Source organism: Convolutriloba macropyga, chromosome 1 (assembly GCF_964194025.1).
Source record: "Convolutriloba macropyga chromosome 1, txConMacr16.3, whole genome shotgun sequence".
Classification (NCBI taxonomy): domain Eukaryota; kingdom Metazoa; phylum Xenacoelomorpha; order Acoela; family Convolutidae; genus Convolutriloba; species Convolutriloba macropyga.
In genome coordinates this window covers 84320872-84346953 of record NC_134468.1, presented here as the reverse complement: position 1 = coordinate 84346953, position 26082 = coordinate 84320872, and the positions used below count along the sequence as shown (strand labels likewise).

The 26082-nt window shown below is 35.3% G+C and overlaps 2 protein-coding genes across 5 annotated transcripts in view; one reads left to right on the top strand and one right to left on the bottom strand.

Moving 5' to 3' along the window:
- LOC142343601 (citrate synthase, mitochondrial-like) overlaps positions 1-26082 on the top strand; it is a 300476-nt gene that overhangs the window by 168905 nt on the left and 105489 nt on the right. The gene's annotated exons all lie outside the window — the stretch shown is intronic.
- The window catches only part of LOC142352293 (uncharacterized), a 68785-nt gene that overhangs the window by 15515 nt on the left and 27188 nt on the right, over positions 1-26082 (bottom strand). For all 4 annotated transcript variants that reach the window (XM_075404814.1, XM_075404823.1, XM_075404833.1 and 1 more), the window contains exons 6-7: positions 19213-19386; positions 18360-18548 (exon numbers count right to left, since the gene is read on the bottom strand). In XM_075404814.1, coding sequence (XP_075260929.1) covers positions 18360-18548; positions 19213-19386 — 363 coding nt within the window. The remainder of the gene's footprint in view (positions 1-18359; positions 18549-19212; positions 19387-26082) is intronic.

The following is a 26082-nucleotide window of genomic DNA, read 5'->3' as shown; positions in this document are numbered from 1 at the left end:
TACATGTTTCAACCAAGTCAAGTTTCTCAATTTCGTTCTGCAGGTTCAATAAATCGTTTTTATTGCTTACCAGAAAAGCTCGGTCCAGCAGTAAGTTATTTTCATGCGGATAATAATATCGGTAATCGTTTGTCTCTATATTTTGCAACAGAAACCCTAAAGCTAGGTTAATTTTTGCAGCACAGTTGAGGTTTGTAAAAACTTCATCAAGTTATTTATTGATCTCCTTGGTGTCCAAATTAGATAAACTGAAGTTGAAAACTTCTTGTCTGCCATGCTCAGCATGCATATCGTCAAGTAAATGCTGACACGCTGCCAACTCTTCCTTCAATGACTCGCTATCGTTATCAACTTTCTGCATAATCTCACGAACACGGTTTGTACTTGAGGACCCAATTTTTGTGCTAGCTTGATGTACTTCTTTGCGATGAAGTTGAAGTGAGTAGAAACTTGGAAACTGTTTCTGACAGACAACACACCTGTTCAGTGTATTACGAATTTTTGCTCCGTGAGCCTTCGCAATATGGTATGACAATTCTGCAGCATTTTTTGTCGCATAATTACAATTCCTTTTCTTACAGTAAAGCGTGCCCATCATACATGTCTTCCTGTGGCGAGCAATATGGGCCTTTACAACAGATTTTCCACATTTTTCACAGTTGAAGGGTAGATTTCGATCTTTTGTAGGCATTTTGTTATAACTGGGCAAGTTCAACTATGGGAGAAGCAAAGAGATTTTTTAATTTTTGTCGGAAGGAAATGTCAACTGAACCGTAAAATATAGATAAACAAATGTCTCTCAAGTTCTGCAGAAATCAAAAGTGTATTCATGATTACATGCGAACAATGAAGTTGAAATTTCTTTGTTACTAAAAATAGATTTTATTTCGAGTCGTCAACCAATCACAGCAAAGTTTGCAGTACTTCAGGAAATTGCGACAGCCATTTTTCGTGTACAGAACTTTGGTAATTCCGACAGCCCTGATTTGTTTACTTAATGTCTAGACAGAATGTGTTCACAAGCAGTGAAAACTACCAAAAGTTTACCTCAGGTTAAAGATTGTAGAACTACGGGAAAATTCGACAGCTCTGATTTAATTGCGGTGCTTCGGAAAAACCAGACAGCCTTGATTTGTTTACTTATTGTCTAGACAGAATTTGTTTACAAGCAATTAAAATAACAAAAAATTTAATGAATTTTCACCTTAGAACGACCTTGAAATATTGTTTACACAGTGTTCTCAACTAAAACCCACTAATTCATAGAGGTAAATCACCAGTTGTTTACTCAGTTTAATCTCTTAATATGAATGAGGCTATGTACGAGAATAGTCCTGAATACTTCAAAAATTTCAAAAACGTTTCAAGTACACCGTTTGCGATACAGAACCACAACTACAGGACACTGGAATAGAGAATTATGCATACGGTTTTCATCCGCCTTCGGTTGATATTACTGGTTGTGCGTTTGGTTCCAGCCATTGGCATCTTATTTTTGAGAATATAAGTTCGGAAGATAATATTGTTTTTTCTCCGTATGCTCCTGCGGCGACACCTTGTCTCGTGACTTGCTTCAAGTTCCTCATTTTGCCTACGGAGAAAAATTTTGTTACATTTGGTGCTATTATTTCTCGCTTACATATTGCCGTGGAGTATTTGTCAAAATCAAATCAACTTTCAATAAACAAAATTAAAAATTAAAAAACAACTCCCATCACCTGTTCGTGAAACAGAGCTTTCAACAATTACTACTACTACAACTTCTAACAAGCGTCCTTCCCCCATTCCTGACGTAACTGTAAAACAGTTTTGTCAAATTATGCTCGGTGAACATTCATCAAATCTCTATCAGATTATGGATATTCTTGAGTGGACAAAGGAGTTTTGTACGAGAGACTTCAGACTATTTAATAAACTTCCGATTCTGTAAAAATTCTAGTGTTTAAAAAGAGTTTTAGCAGAAAAATTTAATTCAATTTCACTCCATATGTTTTACAAATGCTAGCAATTGCAATTCATTGACATCTGGTACAAAAGGAAATTTACTGCTATAGAAATAATGAGCAATATAGATGCAAAATAAACCACACAGTTGCGAGTCTGCTGATTGCAGGGGAGACTGAATATCTCTTCTGTGCTCCATAATATCCATCGTCATATGTAAATCATTACATTGCTGTAAGCGGGAGAAAATGTCTTTATAGGCAGTCAGAGGAAGTGCTAACGGATCTGCTAAGTATAGTACGGGGTGTGCGTAGCGTTTCGCAAGCATCACCCAATGTGAACCAATAGAATCAGCTCGCGATGCATTCACAATTATAAAACTGATAACTGGTAAATTTAAGGGATAATTGTCAGCCGCATAAACACCTCGAAATTTAAATTTGAGATGTTTGCACTTTTGAACATGAATATAAATTTGGTCTTCATCCATTAGTAACCATTCATAGGTAGAACATTTTTGGATACGTTTCTTGTAGAGTCAATATACACAGTAGACGATTTTTCTCCCAGGAAAAAAATTTCAATGTTGTTTGGCAAACCAGTATCAAATTTCAGTTCAACCGATAATGATGAGTTTGTTAGTTCAGGATGAATAAAATCGTGTGTCGCCTCTTGCGTGCTAGTTAAGTCAAATACCATTATAAAGTGATGCGCAAAATCACTTAGGGGTATTCCATGACCGTTTTCAACATGAGCTAGGGCACTCATTGAATTGTAATACAGGCGCTTGTTATCATTTGTTAACATTGGAGTGCCAGCTGTTGCGAACCCGTTTCGATAGACCGTAATTTCACTCAAATCAAACTTTTGTTAGTGGTAGCGATTGATATTATTAGTTCCAATGAATGCATTGCTCCTGCACAATGCAACAATCAGCCGCCTTATTGGTTCTTTTGTGAAAATATCTTCATGTTTCCAACTACGTTGACCTGCTGTTGCGAGGAATATTTTTGTTATTACTTCATTGTAGCGATACATTGCCGGAGTTTTTAGGAGTGTTTTTTCAATGGCTCCAACAACGTTGTCTGACACTGTCATCTTTCTAACAAATAAGTTTGCTTCATCGATTTTAACTTTGTAATTTTTTGCCGCTGTCTCACTAATGGTAACAAAATCATCTTGCGATCTTCGGAAAGAAAGTCTTAAGGTAACACCACTTACTAAATGTTTTTCACAGGAAAAGAAATCAACAGCGAGCTTTCCATATAAAGTAATTTGTTCCGATTCTCTCACAGCTACTTGCCTTGCATCCCTTGAAGCTGCAGCTATACCATCGGGGTTCGGCTCATACTCGTAACCTTGACACTTTAGCCAAGTTTCCTTTGCATCGGCTCCATGTGAAAATTCTGTTTCAATAAAACTTTTATGAGCATAGTGTCCATTAGCTGAGGAAATTTTTATTCCATTTGCAGAAACAGTACAGTCGGCGAACAGTGAATGAAGAACATTGTTGACAAAATATGCAGCATCGGTTGCGGTTGCATCGCCGGCGGTATATCGCAAATCAGTTCCATCAGCATTTTGTATTCGACATTTTACTTCCAAATAAATTTTCTGCAAATCTATGAAATTGTTGCGATCGCCTACAACTTCGAATTCGAGCGATGATCCAGAGGGAGAATAAAGTGGTCCAGTTTTTTGCTCAAATGATTGATCAAAGGTGACTAGCAAAGGTGAATTTTCAAATAAATCCAAGGAACTGTGAGTGGCTTCGGAAGGTATTACAATATTAGTTCGCATTTTTGACTCGAGAGAAAAAATCCAGTCGACTTCTTCTTGGCTGTGGCTTTCGAGAAATGATTTTTTTAGTGGAACGTTTTTTGTAGGTTCGAGGTTTAGCATATTGTTGTCTTCGACGTTTAATAACTTGCCGGCCTCGTGTTATGCGTGAATGGAGAGAACCACCAAATTGTTTTCGGGCTGTTTTTGCAACCGTCCTTTTCAACGCCTGCTTTGCCGACTTTCGTTCGTTGCTACTTCAACCAACTCAGGTGCACTCTGCACTAAAAGCTCTCGGCCAATTCTTTTGGCAGAGGGCCATATAATTCTTCTTGCCAATGGTAAAGCAACTCTTCCAATACCTGCCGCGAGGGCTCCAAAGCCACTTCCTCTTTGACGATAATGACCGGAGAAATGTGGCATTGACTGTGATGCTTGGTTGCTGTAGTAAGCTTCCATTTCACTTGATTTTTTGAAACTTTAAGCCTACTATCACTTTTCCTGTACCATTAAATGGAATAAGTTTTCCGGCTTCGTTCCTCAACTCCACTTTAATGTTCTGAATATTGTTAGAAAGTATGGGCTTGTAATCCAGAATTGTAAATGTCTTGTGAGGAATGGGTGTAACAGTGTTTATGCTGCCGTTTCTTATACGCCTTTCGGTTTCAATGATTTTAATTACAGGAGCTCTCACGTCTCCAATAATTTGATATTCTATAACGTCTATGTAGACAAATATTAATTGTGAGCCACAAGTTATATCAACTGGAAAATCACTTTGGTGTCTATTGAGAGTTTTGTATGATTTGTATCCAATATGAATGTATCCATCATGCGAGTTGTCTTTTATACCCTTGAAGCCGAGAATACTTGGAAATTCTTCGTTTTCAAATGAAAAACCCTCATTCGCTCCGAATTGTAAAACCAGTTTATGAGTAATTTTGTCAAAAGTAAAATCAAATTGTTTAAACTGAGCAATTCGCTGAGCAGTTCATCCATTAGTTGATCCAAGCTACTGTAAATGCTTTTGCGAATTTTTCTGAGGTGTCCACTGCGATTATTTGAGGCGTCGAGTTCCACTCCCGAGTTTTTATAAACGACTAACCCGTTTGAATTGACGTTGTTGATGTTTGACGGGAAGGATATTAAAGATAAAGCTACTTGCCATTCTCCATCCAAAATAAGTGGTTGAGATAACTGGTTACGGAATTTTGCCATTGTGTTTTCACCAAAAACTTCCATTGATGCGTTGGATATTAGGTCGATTGTGAATTCTTTGGCGGGATTCATTTTATTCGTCTGCAGTAACTAACACGTTTACTTGGACTAATTCCGGTTCATAAAATTTACCTTCAATTATAACGTTGTTTGCATCTACAAGATTGTACGTTGGTGGACACACGGTAGCAATTTTGAATATCGTAAAAACTTCGTCTGTATAATTTTGTTTATAACGTTTTCTGAATTTTTCGTCGTGCTTTGCAATTCTAACAAGGTCTCCTTTTTCGTATTTTGGTTTGTACTTTGTTGTGTTGATTGCTAATGATATTAAAATTGGTTCATGTTTTTTGAAAACTTTATTAGGTGCTAAATGGGTTACCCGGTTAACACGACTGTTTATAGTATTTACAAACTGGGGTAAATCTTCAATATATGTCCAAGTCCACTTTTCTTCCAAATATTTGTAAATGATGTTTTTAAGCGATCGAATGTTCTTCTCTGCAAATGCCGACTTGGTTTCGCTTTCTGTTGTATATAAATGAATTCCTTTCTTTTCACAAAATTTTTTGAAATCTCCTTTGAACTCTGATCCCTTGTCTGTCCATACTTTTTCTGGTTGATTCTTCTTGATCATTTTTTTGAACGCTTCAACAGCATCTTTTGCATATAAAGCTTTCGTTGGTTGAACTCGTAAGTAACGTGATAAAACATCCACAGCCACTAACAAATATTTTACACCGTTGTTGTGTTGGGCAACTTTATCCATATACGCAACATCGACAGACCAGATTTCATTTATTCTATATGCAACAGCTTTCAGTTGGGGAAAACTTTTCCTGAATTGTCTGTATTTTGTGTACGGGGCTTTCGACTGAAGATAGCGAACAATTTTGCCTCTGGTGGAACCGCTAGCCTCCTTCAAGTTAGCAATGCTACCAAATGCAGCACTGCCTTTAGTGTACAATTTGTCTAACTGTTTAACTTGATAGGAAGTAATTCTCCCAGGGGCTGGTTGGTTTGATTTCTTTTTCTGCCTCTTCAAAGTTTCTCTGGTCTCTGTCAGAAGCTTTTGTTTTCTTTCGCTGGGATTTTGAAGCAACTTCTTTGTTCGACTCATATCCCAAAAATTGCAGTCTCTCTTCAGATGATAAATTTAGAAACTTTTTGGCGCATGTGTTACAAGTCAAATGCGACCCAATATCGAGATGCGTTAATACACTGAATTGTTCGAAAGATAGTTTGCAAGTGGTTTGCTGTAAGTTGTAAAGAAATGTAGCAGCAAGAACTTCTGTATTTGTACCATTAATAAGCAATCTCTTTGATGAGTCCAAGGACACAGAATCTGATTCCTCTATTATGTCGAGTATTGTATTCGCTCTTTCAAACTTTATCCCCTTCAAGATTCTAATATCATTCAGCACTCCTTTTTTGATAGTCGATGTGTTGTCTGTCGTAAATGATTTCGACATTGACTCGTTTATTGTACTTCTATCATCCACTGAAGCGTCAGTTTGTTGTTCTGTATCCTGTTGCGAGGCAGAAGGAGCTGATGGTGACTTGTTTCTCTGGAGAAGCGATATCTGCTTGGCTGGATTGTGAATATTTTTGTTGCTGAGTAATTGAGAGACATGAGGTTGTTCCCTTGTATACATCTGTTTAGGTATTAACACAAACTCTTCAGTATGCATTTTGTTCTATATATTCAATGCAGGGTAATGCTATGAGTTGAATGAGATTGTTGCCCGAGGGAGATTGAATTATTTTTAACCGTTCAGTTTTCCCTACTTTCCTGTTTGAAAGTTGACGCAGAGTTTTTTCAAATTTTTTTAGTTCTTTTTTATTGACTGGAACAACTCCAGAGAGTACGTTCATCACACAGTCACTCAGAAACCAAATGAAGTCGCCGTCTTTAGGTAACTCGGATTCAGTGTTGGAGTTCTTGTTTGTGCTATTTGCCCATTGCTTGAGCATAAGCAAATGTTTTTTTTTCATTCGTAATTGGTGTAACAACGGCTTCCTCCGAAGGAATGTAAAAAATTGAAGGATTAGGTCCAATAATATGTGACGCAAATCGTAAACCCTGACTGGTTTTGGGATCGAGATCTATCATCAAATGTCCAAAGGGCTCCGCAGTTGCTAGTTTGTATGCTTCTTTAATCAGTTGGAGACAATTCAACTGTTTTCCAAGATATTCAATTTGTTGAATGTCACGAAGCGACTTGAATAATATTATGTGTGTTGTATTCAAATCAATGGTTCTGGACCATTTGCTTTGATGGAATAAATTATGCTTGACATATATAACATGTAGTTTGCGATGACGTCCTGAGGTAGCTATTTTTACAAATTCTTTATCGTTGAAGATTTCTTCACATGAATCGTCATAGATAAGCAGACAATGTGATAGATTTTTTGTTATATCAAAGCCTGAGTATTTTAGAAACTCAATCCCTGGTATAACTCGTTGCATATCTTTGAAAAGTGGTTGGAACTCTTTGTAAAAATAATAAATTTTCTCAAAACGTGGATAAAAGGTCGAACCTTTTATCATTCGAAACAAGAGTTCTGTTTTACCACAACCACTTGGTCCTACAATTGACATGAATACCCTGTCATGTGTAAGAATAATTTTGTTCATAGTTTGGGATTAGGTAAAATGTAACCAACTAAACTCGATAAGAGAGCAATCCAAATTGATTTCTCTTCACAGCTTTCTGATAATAGAAAGAGCATAGAGAAGCAAAGAATGATCATTAAGACAATGATACTAACTTGAACAAAAAATATTACTTCGGACCTTGGCACTGTTGAATTTGAACAACAACGCCATGGGGACCTCTCCTTGTTGTTTACATCAAAGACTAAATTACTGATACCTGCGTCAGCCTCGTCTCTTTGACTCATTGGTGAAAAATTATTAATTGAAAAGTGAATTGAAACAAGAATGATACAAAATGTTAAATTTTTGAATTATTTACTGGGCAACTGTTTCATGTACCAGAACTCAAACAAATTGAAACCTTTAATATGACTTTTTATCTCTAGTTTATAACAAACGGTTGATGTGTCATTTTCCTCGAACGATGGTTGACTGAAGACTTTTTCAACTTCGGGGTGCTCCAAGACATATAATCGCAACTCATTCGGCATCTCAATAAGTGATAGCTCACGTTCTGGTGGTGTTTTTTTTCAATCTAAATTGAGGAACTTTTTTGTCCGCCCATTGCTTCCAAGGTGGGATTCGCTGCTCTTTGGGGTACTGCATAGACTTCTGGTTTGTTTGGTTCATAGCCATAATTGAACTGATTCCGATGTTCTCGAGCTCTTTGTTTATTTTTTATGTACAGTTGGAAGTGATAGAAATTATCTATCACGGGCAGGAAAGCCCTAAAGCTGTCTAGCTCGTCGGGAGAAAGAGTAATGGTTGCAAAATAACGTTTTGCTGCTGTACTATAAAGCGAGTTGTAACGCGGTTGTTGTGCTGTGTTTGGTTTGTTGTTGAGATAGTTCGCTCGGTTCTGTTGATCACTTGAAAAATTTTTCTGTATTGGTGGAGAGGGATCCTGAACTCTGTTGAATATTACAATCGGCTGATCGTCAAGTGGAGTCAAGCAAGTGAATATCTTCAAGTTGTCTGACAGATAAGTTGTTAAAGTTGCCGTGTCTTCTCTGTACATCACTTTGTGTCCACTGTTAGAATATTCTTGCTTTACGTTCCGCGCAGTGATTTGATAATTGATCGTTTGTTAAACGAAAGTTTGAATGAAGATAACAGGAGGGAACTTGTTCTTTTGATATTATCTCTGAGATTCGGGGACAATTTAGATCCTCCAGATTATAAACAGTTTTTTGTAAAAGCTTACTGAGGAGCTCACACTTTTCAATGCCTTTGGCAAAAAAGTTTTTCCGTGTGAATCAGAAACTGAAACTCAGACAGATTGTTTTCAAATCACAGTAAGGTATATCACCTTCTTCCCAATCAAGACCGTGTAGGTTATTGGTCAGCCAAATAACAGTTTTTCTATCGTGTGCGGGTAAATCAGCGAATTTAAGCGGCGGTTTGAAAAATATTGTCTCGTTGTAACTCGAACACAAACTGAGTTCTTTTATAATGAATCCAAGTGACTTGAGTTTGAAACCTTCGAGATCGAGGACAATTATATTTGTGGTTTTGCTGCCAAAATTTTCTAGCATTCCAATTCACGAAACAATTGTGAATGAAAAATTTTCACTGATAGAATGAATAATATTCCTGTCAGGTGTCCAAAAAGACAATTGTTTACTGGTGAGTAACGGAAAGCGTAAACATATCCAAGGCCTTTGTTTCGGCAATCTTTTATAAATCCAGCGGCGTCATGCAATGCAGCATGAAGTCGTAGCACTTTGCTCCGTTTCAATAAAGGATCTAGTCTTGAATTATCAATTCCAATGAAACCACCATAGGGTCTAAATTTAAGTGCTATTTCTCCGTCAACTTCTGGATCTAACAAAGAACAAGCAGCTACGAAATATAATTGTCGATAAGATATGTGTGTATAATTTATGTCACCTCTCAGTGATAAAACTTTCTCATGAATGAGCTTGATGTCTTTTGTTCCTATTGTGTTCATTATTTACTGTTTACTGAACGTGAGCGTTTAGAGATTTGTTTATAAATCTTTCAATTCTGATTGGTTGTCAACTTGAATAATAAATCAAGCACTGTGATTGGTCAGTTTATTTTGGAAAGTTTTGTGACCCTGAACGTGTTTGGGCATGATCCGATGACTCTCCAATCAATATATCAGTATTGATTTCATACATCTACTAACAGGTTAGTTGTTTTACTGTTGTTTTCACCAATTTGTATGCATTTACGGACATAAGTGATTATGACCATAATTGCGTACATACTTAGGTGAAAACTTGTTTTTCTTGTACAACTGGGTTTTTTATCATTGAGTATGTAATGTATGTATGTGTGTATGTATGTATGTGTATGTATGTATGTATGATTGTATTTATGTAAGTATGTATGAATGTTTGTATGAAATTATGTAAGTTTGTATATATGTATTTATATATGTACATACGAATGAATGACTGAATTAATGAATGTTTATGTTACATAAGTACCTATGCTTGTATAGGTGTTTTGTGAGTGTGTGTAGGTGTGTGTGCAAAGCAAGATAGCGCAGTGGTAGCGCGCTGGGCCCATAACCAGAGGTTGGTAGATCGAAACTATCTCTTGCTAAAAAGACAATTTTATGATGGGGATATGTATTGGAGAGAAAACAATTGAGAAAACAATTTTGGACCCAAGTTTTACAAGTGCCCACACCCCTTAGGGGAAAAATTTCAAATTGAAAAAAAAATCGACTTTGAACACTTTTTATCATTCACAAAACATGTTTCACAACATTTAACGTCTATTAGAGACAAAAAATTGAGAAAAAATTTTTGGACCCCATTTTTCAAAAGTTTTACAAGTGTCGACACACCTTAGGGCAAATATTTCAAAATTGAAAAAAAACGACTTTGAACACTTTTTATCTTTCACAAAACATGTTTCACAACATTTGATGTCTATTAGAGACAAAAAATCGAGAAAAAATATTTGGACCCCATTTTTCAAAAAATTTTACAAGTGTCGACACCCCTTAGGGCAAAAATTTCAAAATTGAAAAAATCGACTTTGAACACTTTTTAATATTCACAAAACATGTTTCACAACATTTAACGTCTATTAGAGACCAAAAAACGCAGAAAATTTTTGGGCCTCATTTTTCAAAAAATTTTACAAGTGTCGACACTCCTTAGGGCAAAAATTTCAAAATTGAAAAAATCGACTTTGAACACTTTTTATCATTCACAAAACATGTTTCACAATATTTGACGTCTATTAGAGACAAAAAATCGAGAAAAAATTTATGGACCCCATTTTTCAAAAAATTTTACAAGTGTTGACACCCCTTAGGGGAAAAATTTCAAAATTGAAAAAATCGACTTTGAACACTTTTTATCATTCACAAAACATGTTTCACAACATTTAACGTCTATTAGAGACCAAAAAACGCAGAAAATTTTTGGGCCTCATTTTTCAAAAAATTTTACAAGTGTCGACACTCCTTAGGGCAAATATTTCAAAATTGAAAAAAAACGACTTTGAACACTTTTTATCTTTCACAAAACATGTTTCACAACATTTGATGTCTATTAGAGACAAAAAATCGAGAAAAAATATTTGGACCCCATTTTTCAAAAAATTTTACAAGTGTCGACACCCCTTAGGGCAAAAATTTCAAAATTGAAAAAATCGACTTTGAACACTTTTTAATATTCACAAAACATGTTTCACAACATTTAACGTCTATTAGAGACCAAAAAACGCAGAAAATTTTTGGGCCTCATTTTTCAAAAAATTTTACAAGTGTCGACACTCCTTAGGGCAAAAATTTCAAAATTGAAAAAATCGACTTTGAACACTTTTTATCATTCACAAAACATGTTTCACAATATTTGACGTCTATTAGAGACAAAAAATCGAGAAAAAATTTATGGACCCCATTTTTCAAAAAATTTTACAAGTGTTGACACCCCTTAGGGGAAAAATTTCAAAATTGAAAAAATCGACTTTGAACACTTTTTATCATTCACAAAACATGTTTCACAACATTTAACGTCTATTAGAGACCAAAAAACGCAGAAAATTTTTGGGCCTCATTTTTCAAAAAATTTTACAAGTGTCGACACTCCTTAGGGCAAAAATTTCAAAATTGAAAAAATCGACTTTGAACATTTTTTATTATTCACAAAACATGTTTCACAACATTTAACGTCTATTAGAGACCAAAAAACGCAGAAAATTTTTGGGCCTCATTTTTCAAAAAATTTTACAAGTGTCGACACTCCTTAGGGCAAAAATTTCAAAATTGAAAAAATCGACTTTGAACACTTTTTATCATTCACAAAACATGTTTCACAACATTTAACGTCTATTAGAGACAAAAAATTGAGAAAAAATTTTTGGACCCCATTTTTCAAAAAATTTTACAAGTGTGGACACTCCTTAGGGCAAAAATTTCAAAATTGAAAAAATCGACTTTGAACACTTTTTATCATTCACAAAAGATGTTTCACAACATTTGACGGCTATTAGAGACAAAAAAACGCAAAAAAATTTATGGACCCCATTTTTCAAAAAATTTTACAAGTGTTGACACCCCTTAGGGGAAAAATTTCAAAATTGAAAAAATCGACTTTGAACACTTTTTATCATTCACAAAACATGTTTCACAACATTTAACGTCTATTAGAGACCAAAAAACGCAGAAAATTTTTGGGCCTCATTTTTCAAAAAATTTTACAAGTGTCGACACTCCTTAGGGCAAAAATTTCAAAATTGAAAAAATCGACTTTGAACATTTTTTATTATTCACAAAACATGTTTCACAACATTTAACGTCTATTTGAGACAAAAAATTGAGAAAAAATTTTTGGACCCCATTTTTCAAAAAATTTTACAAGTGTGGACACTCCTTAGGGCAAAAATTTCAAAATTGAAAAAATCGACTTTGAACACTTTTTATCATTCACAAAACATGTTTCACAATATTTGACGTCTATTAGAGACAAAAAATCGAGAAAAAATTTATGGACCCCATTTTTCAAAAAATTTTACAAGTGTTGACACCCCTTAGGGGAAAAATTTCAAAATTGAAAAAATGGACTTTGAACACTTTTTATCATTCACAAAACATGTTTCACAACATTTGACGGCTATTAGAGACAAAAAAACGCAAAAAAATTTATGGACCCCATTTTTCAAAAAATTTTACAAGTGTTGACACCCCTTAGGGGAAAAATTTCAAAATTGAAAAAATCGCTTTTGAACACTTTTTATCATTCACAAAACATGTTTCACAACATTTGACGGCTATTAGAGACAAAAAAAAGCAAAAAAATTTTTGGGCCCCATTTTTCAAAAATTTTACAAGTTATTGTCCCCCTTTGGGACAAAAATTTCAATTTTCGAAAAAGGTGTTTCCGACTACTTTTTTTACTCACAGAACATGTTTCAAACTAATTAACATCTGTTAGAGACAAAAACAACAAACTGAACATATTACAACCAACCGAAAAGTGAAACACATTTTTTTCAGAAAAAAAAAATAGGAGCTGACCAGAACCACAACGGTGGGGGACTCTATGTATTAAGATAGGGAATGCAGAAATTGTCCCCCTAGGGGGGACACTTAGGGGGACGTTTACTGCGAATTTGCGGTAAATGTCCCCCTAAGTGTCCCCCCTAGGGGGACAATTTCTGCATTCCCTATCTTAATACATAGTGTCCCCCCCCGTTGAGGTTCTAGTCAGCTTTTTATACTACTGTGGTGGGTTGAGGGGGGGTTACTACGGGCTTCAAGGAGCGTGTTATTGTACGTTATTATAGACCACGTATAGGATCTAAAGTGAAAATTGGAAACCAAATTTTGCATTGCACTATTTTGCATTCTGTGTTAAGAAAAAAAAACGCTATTCATTACTACTTGATGTCTTCAGCTGATAAGAAACAAATTGAGTTTAGTCATTGCATTGTCGGAAAATCTATATTAATCAATGGCATCTAAAGGTTTTATCTAAAAAAGCATTTACAAGATAGAGAAAATCGAGAAGGAATGTAGTGGAGGAGGGTTCACGTGGAGGGAGTGTTAAGTGGGGTGAGTGGGAGGGATAGTTTGATTGGAAAGGTGACAAAATTGAAAAAAAAACATAGCAGGACATGTCCTGAAAAACAATTCAAAGAAACAAATGAAAAACTGAGAACAAATGTAGCTGGCCATTCGATCAATTGAACAATATCAGACAATAAGACAAGATCTCAAAAGTTGAGAAACTAAATTTATCAAACAAACTAAACAAAAAATATCATTGCTAAAGTTCTTGAAGGTTTTTCCCTGAGAGCCAAGTACGATGCAAATCAATATACTCCTTAATTCACGCAAAATCCTTGAATGAGATCTATTTGCCATTAATGGTAAATAAACTCGAGTAAAACGACAAACGCTTCAAAAAAACTGAAGAGCAAAAACTTAATAATAGTTTCTAAAATATGCGGAAAAACAATGTTCAAAACCCCTTTTTTGTCTCTGGAATTCTGATAAGTAACAATTCTGCAAGACTTAAAGAATTTTTGCCGGCCAGTAAAGATCGGTAAACTCAGAAACTCACAAAAAGTTTCAGAAATTGAAACACAATTACAAATTTTAACAAAATCACGCTAGATCTGTGATACTAATATCTTCAGAATCAATTCATTGTCTCAGAAACTATCCGGTAATTCTATTTTAAGCCTCAACTAGTTTCACTGGCTCATAAAGATTGATAAATATTGAACACGATAATAAATTTCAGAAAATTTGAATTTTTTTTAATTTTGTCAAAAAACTGCGAAAAATCAAGTTATATAAAAATTGATAAACATTCCGTCACCTCTTGCATCTATGTAGCAGCTTATCATCAAACCCTGGTGGAGGTTCCTGGGCCCTTGATTCCGGAGAACCTCAAAAACTCAAACGTCTTCAAAATTGAAAGTTTTATTTAAAAACACTGCTAAAACTCGTGTTATTGAAGTAATGAATTTTATTTCATTGGTACTAAAAGCAAGGAAGTATCATTTTAGCAAACTCTATAGGAGGTTGTCTGGCCACTGGAGAAGACATACTAAATTTTTAGAAATTTGAAAAAAAATCATTGCATTTATTTTGAAATGCTAATTTTTGGGAGATTAAAATTTAAAAAAATAGCATTACCACTAGAAACTGTGCAGTAGTTTATTATCAAAACCTAGCTGAAGTTCATTAGCCTTTGAGGCTAAAAAACCTGCAAATTGACAAAAATTTCCAAAAAAACTTGAAAAATTTTTGAGTTTTATCAAAAAATTGCTAAAATTTGTGATAATAAAATGCTGAAAACAGTTTCATGGCAAAAAAACAGCATTCTCTTATAAAATGACAGACAAGTTTTCCTGCCTTAGACAAATGGAAAAATTTGAACAACATAAATAGCAAAAATTTTGTGAAAAAATGCTTGTTTTATTTCAAAAAATTGCCCAAATTCTAAATGTTAGAATGTTCCTTGAATTCATTCCGTTGCCACAAATTTTTGCAGTATTTCATTATCAAACCCTAAAGGAGATTCCTTGAATCTAAGGTCTGAAAAATCAAACGACAAAAACTTTATTGAAAGAACTTGAAAGAAAAGAATTGTAAAGATCAATATAAATTTGCATCTGTATGTTTGGTGTACCAATCATATAGCTCTTAAAATGGCCTTAAGAAGTCATTATGTCTCAAAAGAGACCACTATCAAGTTTTACCAGCCTCAATCTTAGACTAGCTAAAAATCAAAAAATGATTTAGAATTTCAAAAAAATTACAATGATTTGCTCATAAAGTTGTTGCAAAAAGAATTATTATTCAGCAAAAGTCCTTTTTTAATTGTAAATTCAATACTAATCAAAACAAAACTCAAAAAATGAAGAATCTTGATATACGGCCTCTCTGGTAGTTTCATCATTCTAGGCATCTGATGAAATAGTAAACGCGGCGAGGAGCCTCTACTGATAATTGATGCCCGCTGAGCTTTTACCTGTTCATTCCATTTTTGAAAACACGAAGTCGTAAAAACGTGTAAGTGTGTAAAAACATCTTAACAAAAGAAAAATAGCAGGAAAAGTCCTTACACATAATCTATAGAACTGAATGAAAAGCAAAGCTACATGTACCTGACCAGCAGAGCAATTGAACAATCCCATCAATGAAGATGAGATTATAAAATTTGAGAAACTAAAATAATCAAAGAATTAAACAAAAAATGTTCTTTGCTAAAACTCTTGAAGTTCTCACCCTGAATATTCAATATGATACAATTTATTATACTCAATAACTACCTCGCAGGCCTTGAAAGGGACTAATTTGTAAATAAATGTAGACAAACTCAAGAATTATGACAAATGCTTCAAAAGCTTTTTAAAAATGCAAGTTAAAGGCAATTTCCGAATGTCACTATAAAAAATTCAAAGGTCTTTGTTGTCTCTGGAGTTGTCTTGTAACCCATCTTCAATACTTAAAAGAGATTTGTTGGCCAGTAAAGATCGTTAAACTCAGAGATGGACATCTTAAAAAAAATTTAAAATGATTGCAAATTATAGCAAAATCTTGCACAAATTTGTGATTGTCATATCTTCAGAGCCATTTAATTGTCTCCAGAGACTATCCAGTAATCCTATTTCAAATGGTTTCACTGTCTCAAAAAAATCCATAAACTTGGAACATGATTATAATTTTCAGAAATTATGAGAATAAATAAACTTTTATACAAAGATTGCTAAAAAAGTGTTAGAAAATAATGATAAGCTTTTCATTTTATCTACCAACTATACAATAGATAATTATCAAACCCTGGAAAAAGTTCCAGGGCCCGGCAAGGAAAAACTCAAAAAATTTCAAACATTTTCTGAAAAACCTAAAAATTGCAAGTAACAATAGAAAAACAAATATTTTTTCACTGTCACTAGAAACTATGTAATAAAATATTTTCGAACCTTATGGGTGCTCTGGCAACTGGGAAACATACTAAATTTCCAAAAATAAAAAAGGGATTGCAATTTCTGTTGTTACTAGAAATTATGCAGTAACCTATTATCAAACCCTAGAGGCGGCTCTATGGCCAATGATGCCAGAGATACCTAAAGATTGACAAAAAATTTCAACAGAACTTGCAAATTGAAAAAAAAATGCAAGATTATCAAAAAATTGCTTAAATTTGAGAAAAAAAACTTTGAAAACTTTTTCATCGTCAATAGATATTTTTAGTAGCCTATAACTAAACCCTAGAGAAGGTATCCTTGCCCCTGCACCTGAAAATGACTTATATAATGACAAGAAATAACAGAAAATTTAAAAAACATTCGAAGTTTTATCAAAATTTGGTGATGTTAAGCTGTTGAAAACCATTCCATTACCACCAAAAATTATACAGCAACTTAATATTAGACACTAGAGAGAGATTTTGTTGGTTCATAGGGCTGAAAAACTCAAAAAATGACAAACATTTTCAAAAAATTTGAAAGAAATTTTAAAAATTAGTATAACTTTGCGTGTTTCTGTTTGCGTTAATTGCCGTATCAAAACATATTGCTCTTAAAATAGTCAATATATAAATACGTCTTATGAACGACCTTTATCATCTAATACAAACATCAATTTGGTTCAACAAAAAATTCGAAAAATTAAAGAAACTCGTGAAAAACTACAAATTTGGTATCAAAAATTCCTAAAGATCATTATTTAGCCTTGAAATACGGTCCTTCATGTATTTTCACCGTTCTAAGCACTTAAGGGACTACAGAACGCGGCTTAGGGCCTCTAATAAACCTTGATTGCCGCTGATGTTTAATGTTTATCCCGTTCTGAAAGCTCAAAGTCATGAAAAAATGTGTAAAAACATCTTACAAAAAAGACAGTGCACCAATATGATCCAGATTTTGGAATGTAAAAAGTCAGATCACCAATACAATCAGTTCCTGGAATTTAACAAACTACAAAAAACATAAACCGACTAATTTCGGAAGAACTGCTCTCGAACGTCAAACGGGTGGAAAAGCATTTGAACCCAACTGGATTCTAACCACTGACCTCCCGCCTCAGAATCCTTTGCACTACCGACTGAGCTATTTGGCCTTCGATTTAGGTTTGCTGCAACCGACTTTATATTATCAACAAGCTTTACTTCGGAGTGAGATCACTCAAAAATGAAGAACGAAAGCGGGAAAAAAAGTCACTTGAGATGTCAAAGAATGTTCTGGAAGAAAAACGCAAAATGGTCAAGCAAGAAATTTGCATAAAAAAGACCAACACGTTTACAGTAATTGCTCTGAACTTCGTTCAAGAGCAATTAACCACCATTCATGTCATCAATTTATGACTTCTAAACCATTTCCATGAATCGCATATTTAGAAATCAGGAAGGCGTAATTCTCTCTGAGAACAGCTCAGGATCTTACGGCGTTTCCGGTTTTTCCTCTTTATCTCATCTTTGAGGACAAAAAGTCAATTGGTCTTGTCCAACATAGTCAATTGGTGGGGTCAGCGGAGTTACTGAGGGGGCCGAATTTTCAAGCTTAATAACTTCAGCGCATCTTCAACGCATTTCTGTCATAATGTCACCGCTTTTTGGATTTCTTGTATAACTTTTCGCACCTTTTCAGCGCATTTCAAAACATTTCAGCGCATTATTTTAAGTTTATGCGCTGAAATTTGACTCAAAATTTCCAGAAAGTTTCTTGAACCAGGAGCATGGGGGAGGCGTTGAGGAAACCGTTGCCATAACTTTGCATGATGTTACCCCCCCCCACTTGGTGTCGCCTAGCGTACCTTCATATAGGGAATGAGATAGGCGTTGGCAGGGAGTGCAGCTATGGATAAATTGAGTGAGTGGTTGATGATGATGATGAAGGCTGTCCTTGAGGTACCCACCATCTGGTTGTACACATAAGCCCTGTACTCCAAGTATGTTGTGTATATCACAATTGGTTGGAAGAACAACACTAATGGCAAACTCAGCTGAAATCAAATATCTTAAATATCGGATCTTTTCCGTTTATGCCCCCCCCCAGTGTTTATTATAACCCCAGGTTTGAGAAGTTTTCAGCTTTCAATCGACTCAAATTCACAGAAATCAAGGTGCTAGTTGTGCTGTCTGACCTATAGTTATAATAGTTAGTTATAGTTAGGTTATAATTTATAATAATAGGTATAAAATATTGATCATGAGTTCTGTGAATAAATATTTATGTCGAGTCGAGTAATGAAATTTTTTGAATTTTGAGTTGAAAACTTTCGGTGAAGAGGTGAGCTTTTCTAAACCTCTTTCTTATTATCGCGAAAAAAAACGCAACCGCTCTTATAGTAAAAGAGTATTTTCCACTCTGCTTTCGCAAATTTTTCACGATTTCAACCCATTTGTCGCCCTTCGATATCTTTTCCCTTTCTGCCCCCCCCCCCAGCTTAGTGGGCGCATATTATTTGCAACCCCCGACGCACGTGCCATATTTTTCTTAATTTACTGTAATGGCACGTGCTCTGTAACTGGGGGGCGCATAACGTGCTGGGGGGGGGGGCACAAACGGAAACGATCCGCCCTTCGTAGCACCATTTGCGCATCAAAAATGTTTTCATTAGATGAAAATGTTTTCATTAGATGATTTACGAATTCAACTATACTAACCACCCCACCGACTTTGAGGAGTCGCAAGTTAGCGGAGCTCTTGAAGTAGCTCATGAGTTGTCGCCTGAAGACCAGCTTCATACTGTGACCCACTGCCCATGCTATGAGCAGTATAGGAATATAGGCTGCACAGAACTTAATTGCAATGTACACGGCCAACGTCCATTGAGTCATCTGTTCAATTCAAAACACAACAAATTGAGTCTTTCCCATTATGCCCCCCCCCCCCCCCCCATGAAATTTTAGCCCCCATTATGGTATATTTATCAAGATTGCGGGGCTATAGTTTATCTGACCTTCAAGCTGGGGGGGGGGGGCTATAATGGAGAAGACCCAACAAATTTTAAAGAAATAATTAGATCTCTTGTGTTTCGGCGAAAATTTTCGCTTTATTCGCCGAAACATTGGTCCAAAATGATAAACTTAACCGACTAAGGTCGGGAGAATTGCTCTCAAAAGGGGGCGTTGGAGGAGAGATAGGTAGGTGGTGGGGGTCTTGGGTAGGTAGGTGGGGGAATGTAGGTAGGTGAAGGGGTTTAGGCAATGGGTCCTGTAATTTGGATAAGGAGGAGGGACTCTTATGGAAAAAAAGCTTCTCAAAAAAAAGTTATCCTTACCAGAAGTTTATACGTAATAGTATAAATCCTACTGTTTAAATCCTACTGTTTTAATCCTTTTGTTTGAATCCTACTCTTTAAATCCTACTGTTTAAATCCTTTTCAAGAAACCATTTTGAAATAAAGATTCTTTTGAATAACAATAATCCTCTGGGAATTGTAATGGTTTTCTTGGCGATAACATGTAAATTGTTCAGATTAAAACCATATGGTTAGATAGACACATGCTTTCACATGTTAAATAAATTAATCACAGTATCAGTATTGTTATTAATATAATAACCTTACAAATGTGGCTGTTCATTTTCATAGATAAAAAGAGGATTTGAAGGCTACTATTTGTCTATTAATGGGTATTTTTTGAGCTCTTGGATAGATCAAAAACTCGGTTAAAACATTTGCAAAGCAAGTTTTACTGTTAAAAGTTCTTATTGAAGAGGGCAATTTGTACCATTTTTGATCGCAATTCAAGATCGAAGATTTGTTACTCCACTTCGTTCTCGTTCTCTCTTATAAACAATTCGGCTGTCTCGAATTGATGCTTAATGAAAAGATCAGTTGAGTAGTCAACTTTTTGTCGCAAATAGCAAATTTTTTTCCCCAATAAGTTTGCCTTTTCATGCGGTCTATGGTTTTTGCTCTAAGAATTTGAAGAAATGTTCCACTGAAACAATGATGAGAGAATACAATTCAATGGAAAACATCAACTCTTACGTTTAAAGGAATTTGATTTCTTATAACATAGAAAGAGCGAACTAAATTAGCCATTTTGCTTAAAACTCAGTTGAGGTGATTTTCCAAGCATAGATTTGAATCAGTTTACACTCCAAGACAACGGCAAGAATGAGTTAGTTTGATAACTTTATATTTTAAAGTACACTATGGGTCCGAATCAGTATGATTTATAAAAAATAACGTCCCTGTTTTATCGGGATTTAGTGTGAGTTGATTATCTGCCAGGTATTTGTCTTTGTTCAATATTTTTTGCACATTTTAATGGAATATTTTCAATGTTTTCAAGTTTGCATCTAAAATTAGTGCCATCCGCAAACTGAACAATAACATTTTAACCTTCCAGATTTCCAGAAAAATTGTTGACATATAACCGAAAACTAAGAGGTGCTAACACAGTTCCTTGTGAAGGACTATGATAAATAGTTCAATAGACTTCATCTTCTAAGTCATTACCCAATTTTACGCATTGTTTTCGATTTGTGAGAAAAAAATTTGAGAAGCAAAATTTAGACTGAGAAAGAGAGAGATTGATGGTTTCAAATTTCTTGGGAAAGATCTCATGTGAAATTGAATTGAGAGCTTCTTAAAGAGCCAAGAATGCAACACCTTCGCCTGTTTTGTTGTTATCTTCCATTTTTTTTCTAATTTTTCAAAGAAGTAAAGCACAGCATCAGTAGACGACTTTCCAGAATGGCAACGGATTTGTTTTTTGCTCAAGAATGCATATTTTTAAGACATTCTACTAACTTAGGCATCGATATATCCCGGCCCTGGCAATTTGTTGATGTTTACACCGTCAGTAACTTTATATGTTCCCCTCAAAGTATAAGGTCTAAATTTAGACTTCTGTATTTTTTGTAGTTGAATCATTGAAGTTCAATGAAAGAACGTAAGAACGTACCCTCTTTAGATGCCTGTATTATTGAAAACTCTGTTAAAAGCGTTACAGGTCGACTATTTGTCTTTTGTTTGTTGAGCATTTTCGTCAATGTTATTGATGTTCGGAATGTTATTTTTCCTTACATTTTTTTTCTTATAAAATTACATTTCGCTTTTAAGTTTTTATTTTTCTTAACAAAAACCTCTGCCTATTGATCTTGTGTTTTGTCAACTTTCCGTTTACAAGCAGAGGTCTATAAAAGTTCAAATATTGTTGCATATGCGTGCAGGAATATCAATGTTGAATAACTCTAATCCTAGTCGCACTGCAATATCATGAAGTCTTTTCTGCCCACATGTTCTCAACATATCAATGTTTTAGTCACGAAATAAGATAATATTATTTGTAGTTAAGAACGTGTTAGAAACTCCGGATTTAAAGATTTAAATTTGTCTAAAAAGTCAACCCGGCTTTAATGTGAACAATAGGAGACGCTAATGAGATAATTTCAGCTAACGGAATGCCTAGTTCGAGCAACAACGTTTCAAACAACCTTTGATCAGCTGACTCAAAATCTCTTCTGCGCTTTAATTTTATTTTCTAAGGATTCCATATTCCTACACCGGCAACCTTAACTGCTCGTTTTGATGAGACAGATTTTTATTCATTTAAATTTGCTCAGCACCGATGATTACATGTAAGCTTTGTTCATCGCCCATCCATGTTTCAGTTACTGCAACAATAGTTTCCAATTCCAGCCGCTGAAGCAAATTTGGTCTATCTTGACGCTTATTTTGTATGCTGCGAGTGTTGAAAATTAGACATTTAATGCCACTTTAAGCGCCAAATAGAGTATCTTCCAAAAACATGCTTTAAGGAAAGGTGAAACAGTACGAGCAGCCGCGTCATTGCATTGTCAAATTGTCATGTTTCTCTTTTTAGTTAAATAACGAAGCTTAATGCATACCTGGTCTTTCAGGTTTCCCAAGAAAAACCAGAGAAAACTATAAAAAAAAACATGTCAATAAAATTACTCAAATCAGGCAGGGTTCATATTTGTTTGTAATTTCGAAGGTACAATTGTATTTTGTGATGACGATAGATCATGCGCTATATAATAGTGACGTATGTTTTCTACCATATTTTTTATACTGCCATTATTTGGATAAACTCCATCAATACAAAAATCATCAATTTACAGCAAATTTTTCAAAACCTCAGTCCGTTACCAGCTTGAGGCTTATTGATTGCAGATGATCATTGCCTTCCATATCTCATCGAAAGAATCGTTTTTTACCAGGCCACTTTCCTGATAACAAAAAAATGAGGTTTGAGTTTTAGCAAACAATTGACGATTGTCTCCTTGAGTGGAGTTGCTGCCTCCTACCCAGAAACACCTCTTTCAAATGAATTATGACCCTCATGTAAATTTAACGTTTCCATTTTGGCTCCAGGGGAATAGCAATTAACCACACTAGAAACATTTCCTATTGTTCCAGATGAAATTGAGTAGGATTGCAGTCGGCTGCGAAAAATCGGCTGCTTCTTCAATTTTCGAGAACTAGTATCAGTGTAACTAATTGCTTGGCAAATTATTGTAATATTTTTGGTTGGTAAGTTTTCAGTGGAGGATCAACACGATTGTTACTGTTTGACGTCTTCTGTCTGTCAAGTCAATTAACAATGACTTTCAAAATTTGAGTTTTGAAAATTTGATATCTTTTTCCAGGCGATCAGTTGTTTATTTTTGATATCCGACAGTTAGCTTTTGCATTTCATAGTTAACAAGATCTGTTCATGTTTTGTTATCATATTCTCTTCTTCTTGTTTTTGAATTGATTTCCATTAGCTTGGCAATTTGTTGTTCTTGGTAGCAATTTTAGAGAAGTTCTATAAAAACATGGCGACAACGCTTATTTGCTCTATTTAGAACTATTTTGAACAAAAAAGAACTAAAGCAATTTATTCTTCGTTTGCGACCTGACTGAAACTAAATTTAAAAAATGTGAGAAGAGATATGACTAGAATGTTCTCACTGGTGATGAAGCAGGCACATTATCCAATAGGAAATTTATTTCTTCATTGTGTCCGATGTCTTGAGAAAACAAAAAACTTTCGAGATGGATTCAAAAACGCGCGATTTTTTTATCGTTGTATAGTAGAATACAAAATGAATGAAATGATGTCAAAAAATTCCCAATAAAGTAGCAGCTTCAGAGAAAACGAGCGTCAAAAAAAATTTCAGTATTTGATTTCAATGATTGTTTGGAATCGAATGCAAAAAGAAGCGAATAAAACAAGGAAAAAATTGATGTATTTGAAATACACTTGACTTCTACTTCTTGTTGACTTTTCTGAATAACGTCGGGCAAATTATTCCAAACAAGAGGCGATCGGTTTGCTTTAGCAGTAGCCAGCTGTTGCATAGGGATGCTAGACTAGCATTACGGGGGTCTGAGTTGAGTGGAGGGGGGTCAAGCTTGGGAGGGGTCAGGTAGGCTTCTGGGAGAGGGGGACGAGAGAGGGTCTAAATCGCCAGGTTATAGGAGTGCGGTCGGGGGAATGTCAGCGGGATTAAGGAGATTAAGAAACACCCTCCACACCCTGACATTTTCTCCTCAAAACAGCTTTGGGTAAGCACAATCTTAGAAATTAATAAAGTGTAAAGCTTTAAGAGAGCTGCTCAGCCACTTAATGCACTCTGGATTCGGCCTGCTTCTCCCGTTTTTGAGGACGACAAGTAAACTGGGTGGGACAAAGACATTTTAAAAGAAGACCACAGGTCTAATATACCTGCTACAAACTCTGTTTGAGAGCATTTAAAATCCCATTAAAATTTTTTCCGTGCTCATAACCTCAGAATGTTTCAAATAAAAGACAAAATCAATGACCCAAATTGTGAAATGAGTGTTGACCTAGATGTACTTTTGTTATTCGAAAACATGCACGTTGCTCTTTTTAAGTACAGCTATGTCACTCGTTGCTAAAGTCCTTTCGTAATTCTGGCTGAACATCTCGATCAACTTTACCTGTTTTCGATAAACGTCAGAATTTCTCAATGATGTTGCACAATTCAGAATGACAAAACTATGAAAGTCAAATTCTGGGTATACATATAGCAACTTCTGGCATTTTGAAATCTGGCACTGCCGATTTTTAGCATTTTATTAAGCGCACGTGCGTGTTTCAACGTAAATTGTATTCATTTTTCGGATCTTTTCTGCGTTTGCCACCCCAGTGTTTCCTACGCCTCAAGTTAAAAAAATCGTTGGTCGTTAAATAGCACGTTTCGGATCGTTTCCGTTTGTGCCCCCCCCCCCCCCCCCCCCCCGTACGTTATGCGCCCCCAGTAACAGAGAACGTGCCATTACATAGTAATTCATTATGTAAAAAAATGGCACGTGCGTCTGGGTGTGCATATAATATGCATCAACCACGTTGGGGCGCACAAAAGGAAACCACTCCACATTTCTATACAAAAAATAGCACGTGTGCCTGGGGAGCGGAAAAGATATAAGCCCACTAAGCTTCGCATTGTCCCTTTCTTCCATAACTTTTTTCAGCAATGATAACATTGATGAAATTTTTAGTCAAAAGCAGAGAGCTAATGCAGCATTACGCGAGAGCATGGCCACCAAACCAAACGTTGGATCTTTTCTGTTTGAGCCCTCAGCTCGCTATGCACCCTCAGATGCCAAGCACGTGTCATTACATAGGAAAACATTATGTAAAAACATGGCACGCGCGTCTAGGGGGCGCAAATAATATGAGCCCACTAAGCTGGGGGGCAAAAACGAAAAAGATCCGATGTGAAAGTAGACATGGAATATGTACTAGTTTACTAGTTCATAAGCATATGGACTCGTTTAACGGAATTTGTTCCTCGACATTTTCCAGTTAACAAATTTTCATTTTCACTTGAATAGCACAAATAAGAGATGAGTCGCAGTTTTCGTTGGTTGTATTCTAAGAAGAAGAGGGGTCATATTTTAAGGACATTTGACTCTTTTCACGGCTTGTTATAATTATGTCAATCTGGTTTTATTCCGATGAAAACATAACCGACTAATTGATCTCGAATGACTAGTGAGATCTCTAATCAATTGCAGCCTGCTTCAGGCAGGGGGGGGGAGGAGGAGCCTAAATGGGCCTAAGAAGTTCAATAGTTGGCTTCAAATAACCACATTAGAAGTTAACATATACCACTGTTAAGATATTAAGCAGAAAATGGCACCAGTTTCGGCGCACTTTTCATTTGACTTTTAGTATTAAATTGCCGCCAATTGAGCTCAGCTGGTTGAAATTGTGATTGAGAGAGAATTTTAGATCACGCGAAATGCAAAAAGTCAAGGGCGTAAATGTCAAAACTTTCAAGCAAAAATTTTTCATAAAAAAGACATACACGTTTACAATAATTGCTATGAACTTCGTTCAAGAGCAATTAATAATCCTTTCTTCAATAGTAATGCGTATTTATACACTATGGTACCAAAAAGCTACGTACAGCATGATTTATTTTTTTAAAGCATGATTCGTGCTTCATAAGCATGATTTGCGCAAAAGCGTGAAGAAAAGTGTGAAATTTATGAAGTTTAAGAAAAACTTCAATCTCACTTTCTCCACTTATACAGAAAAGAA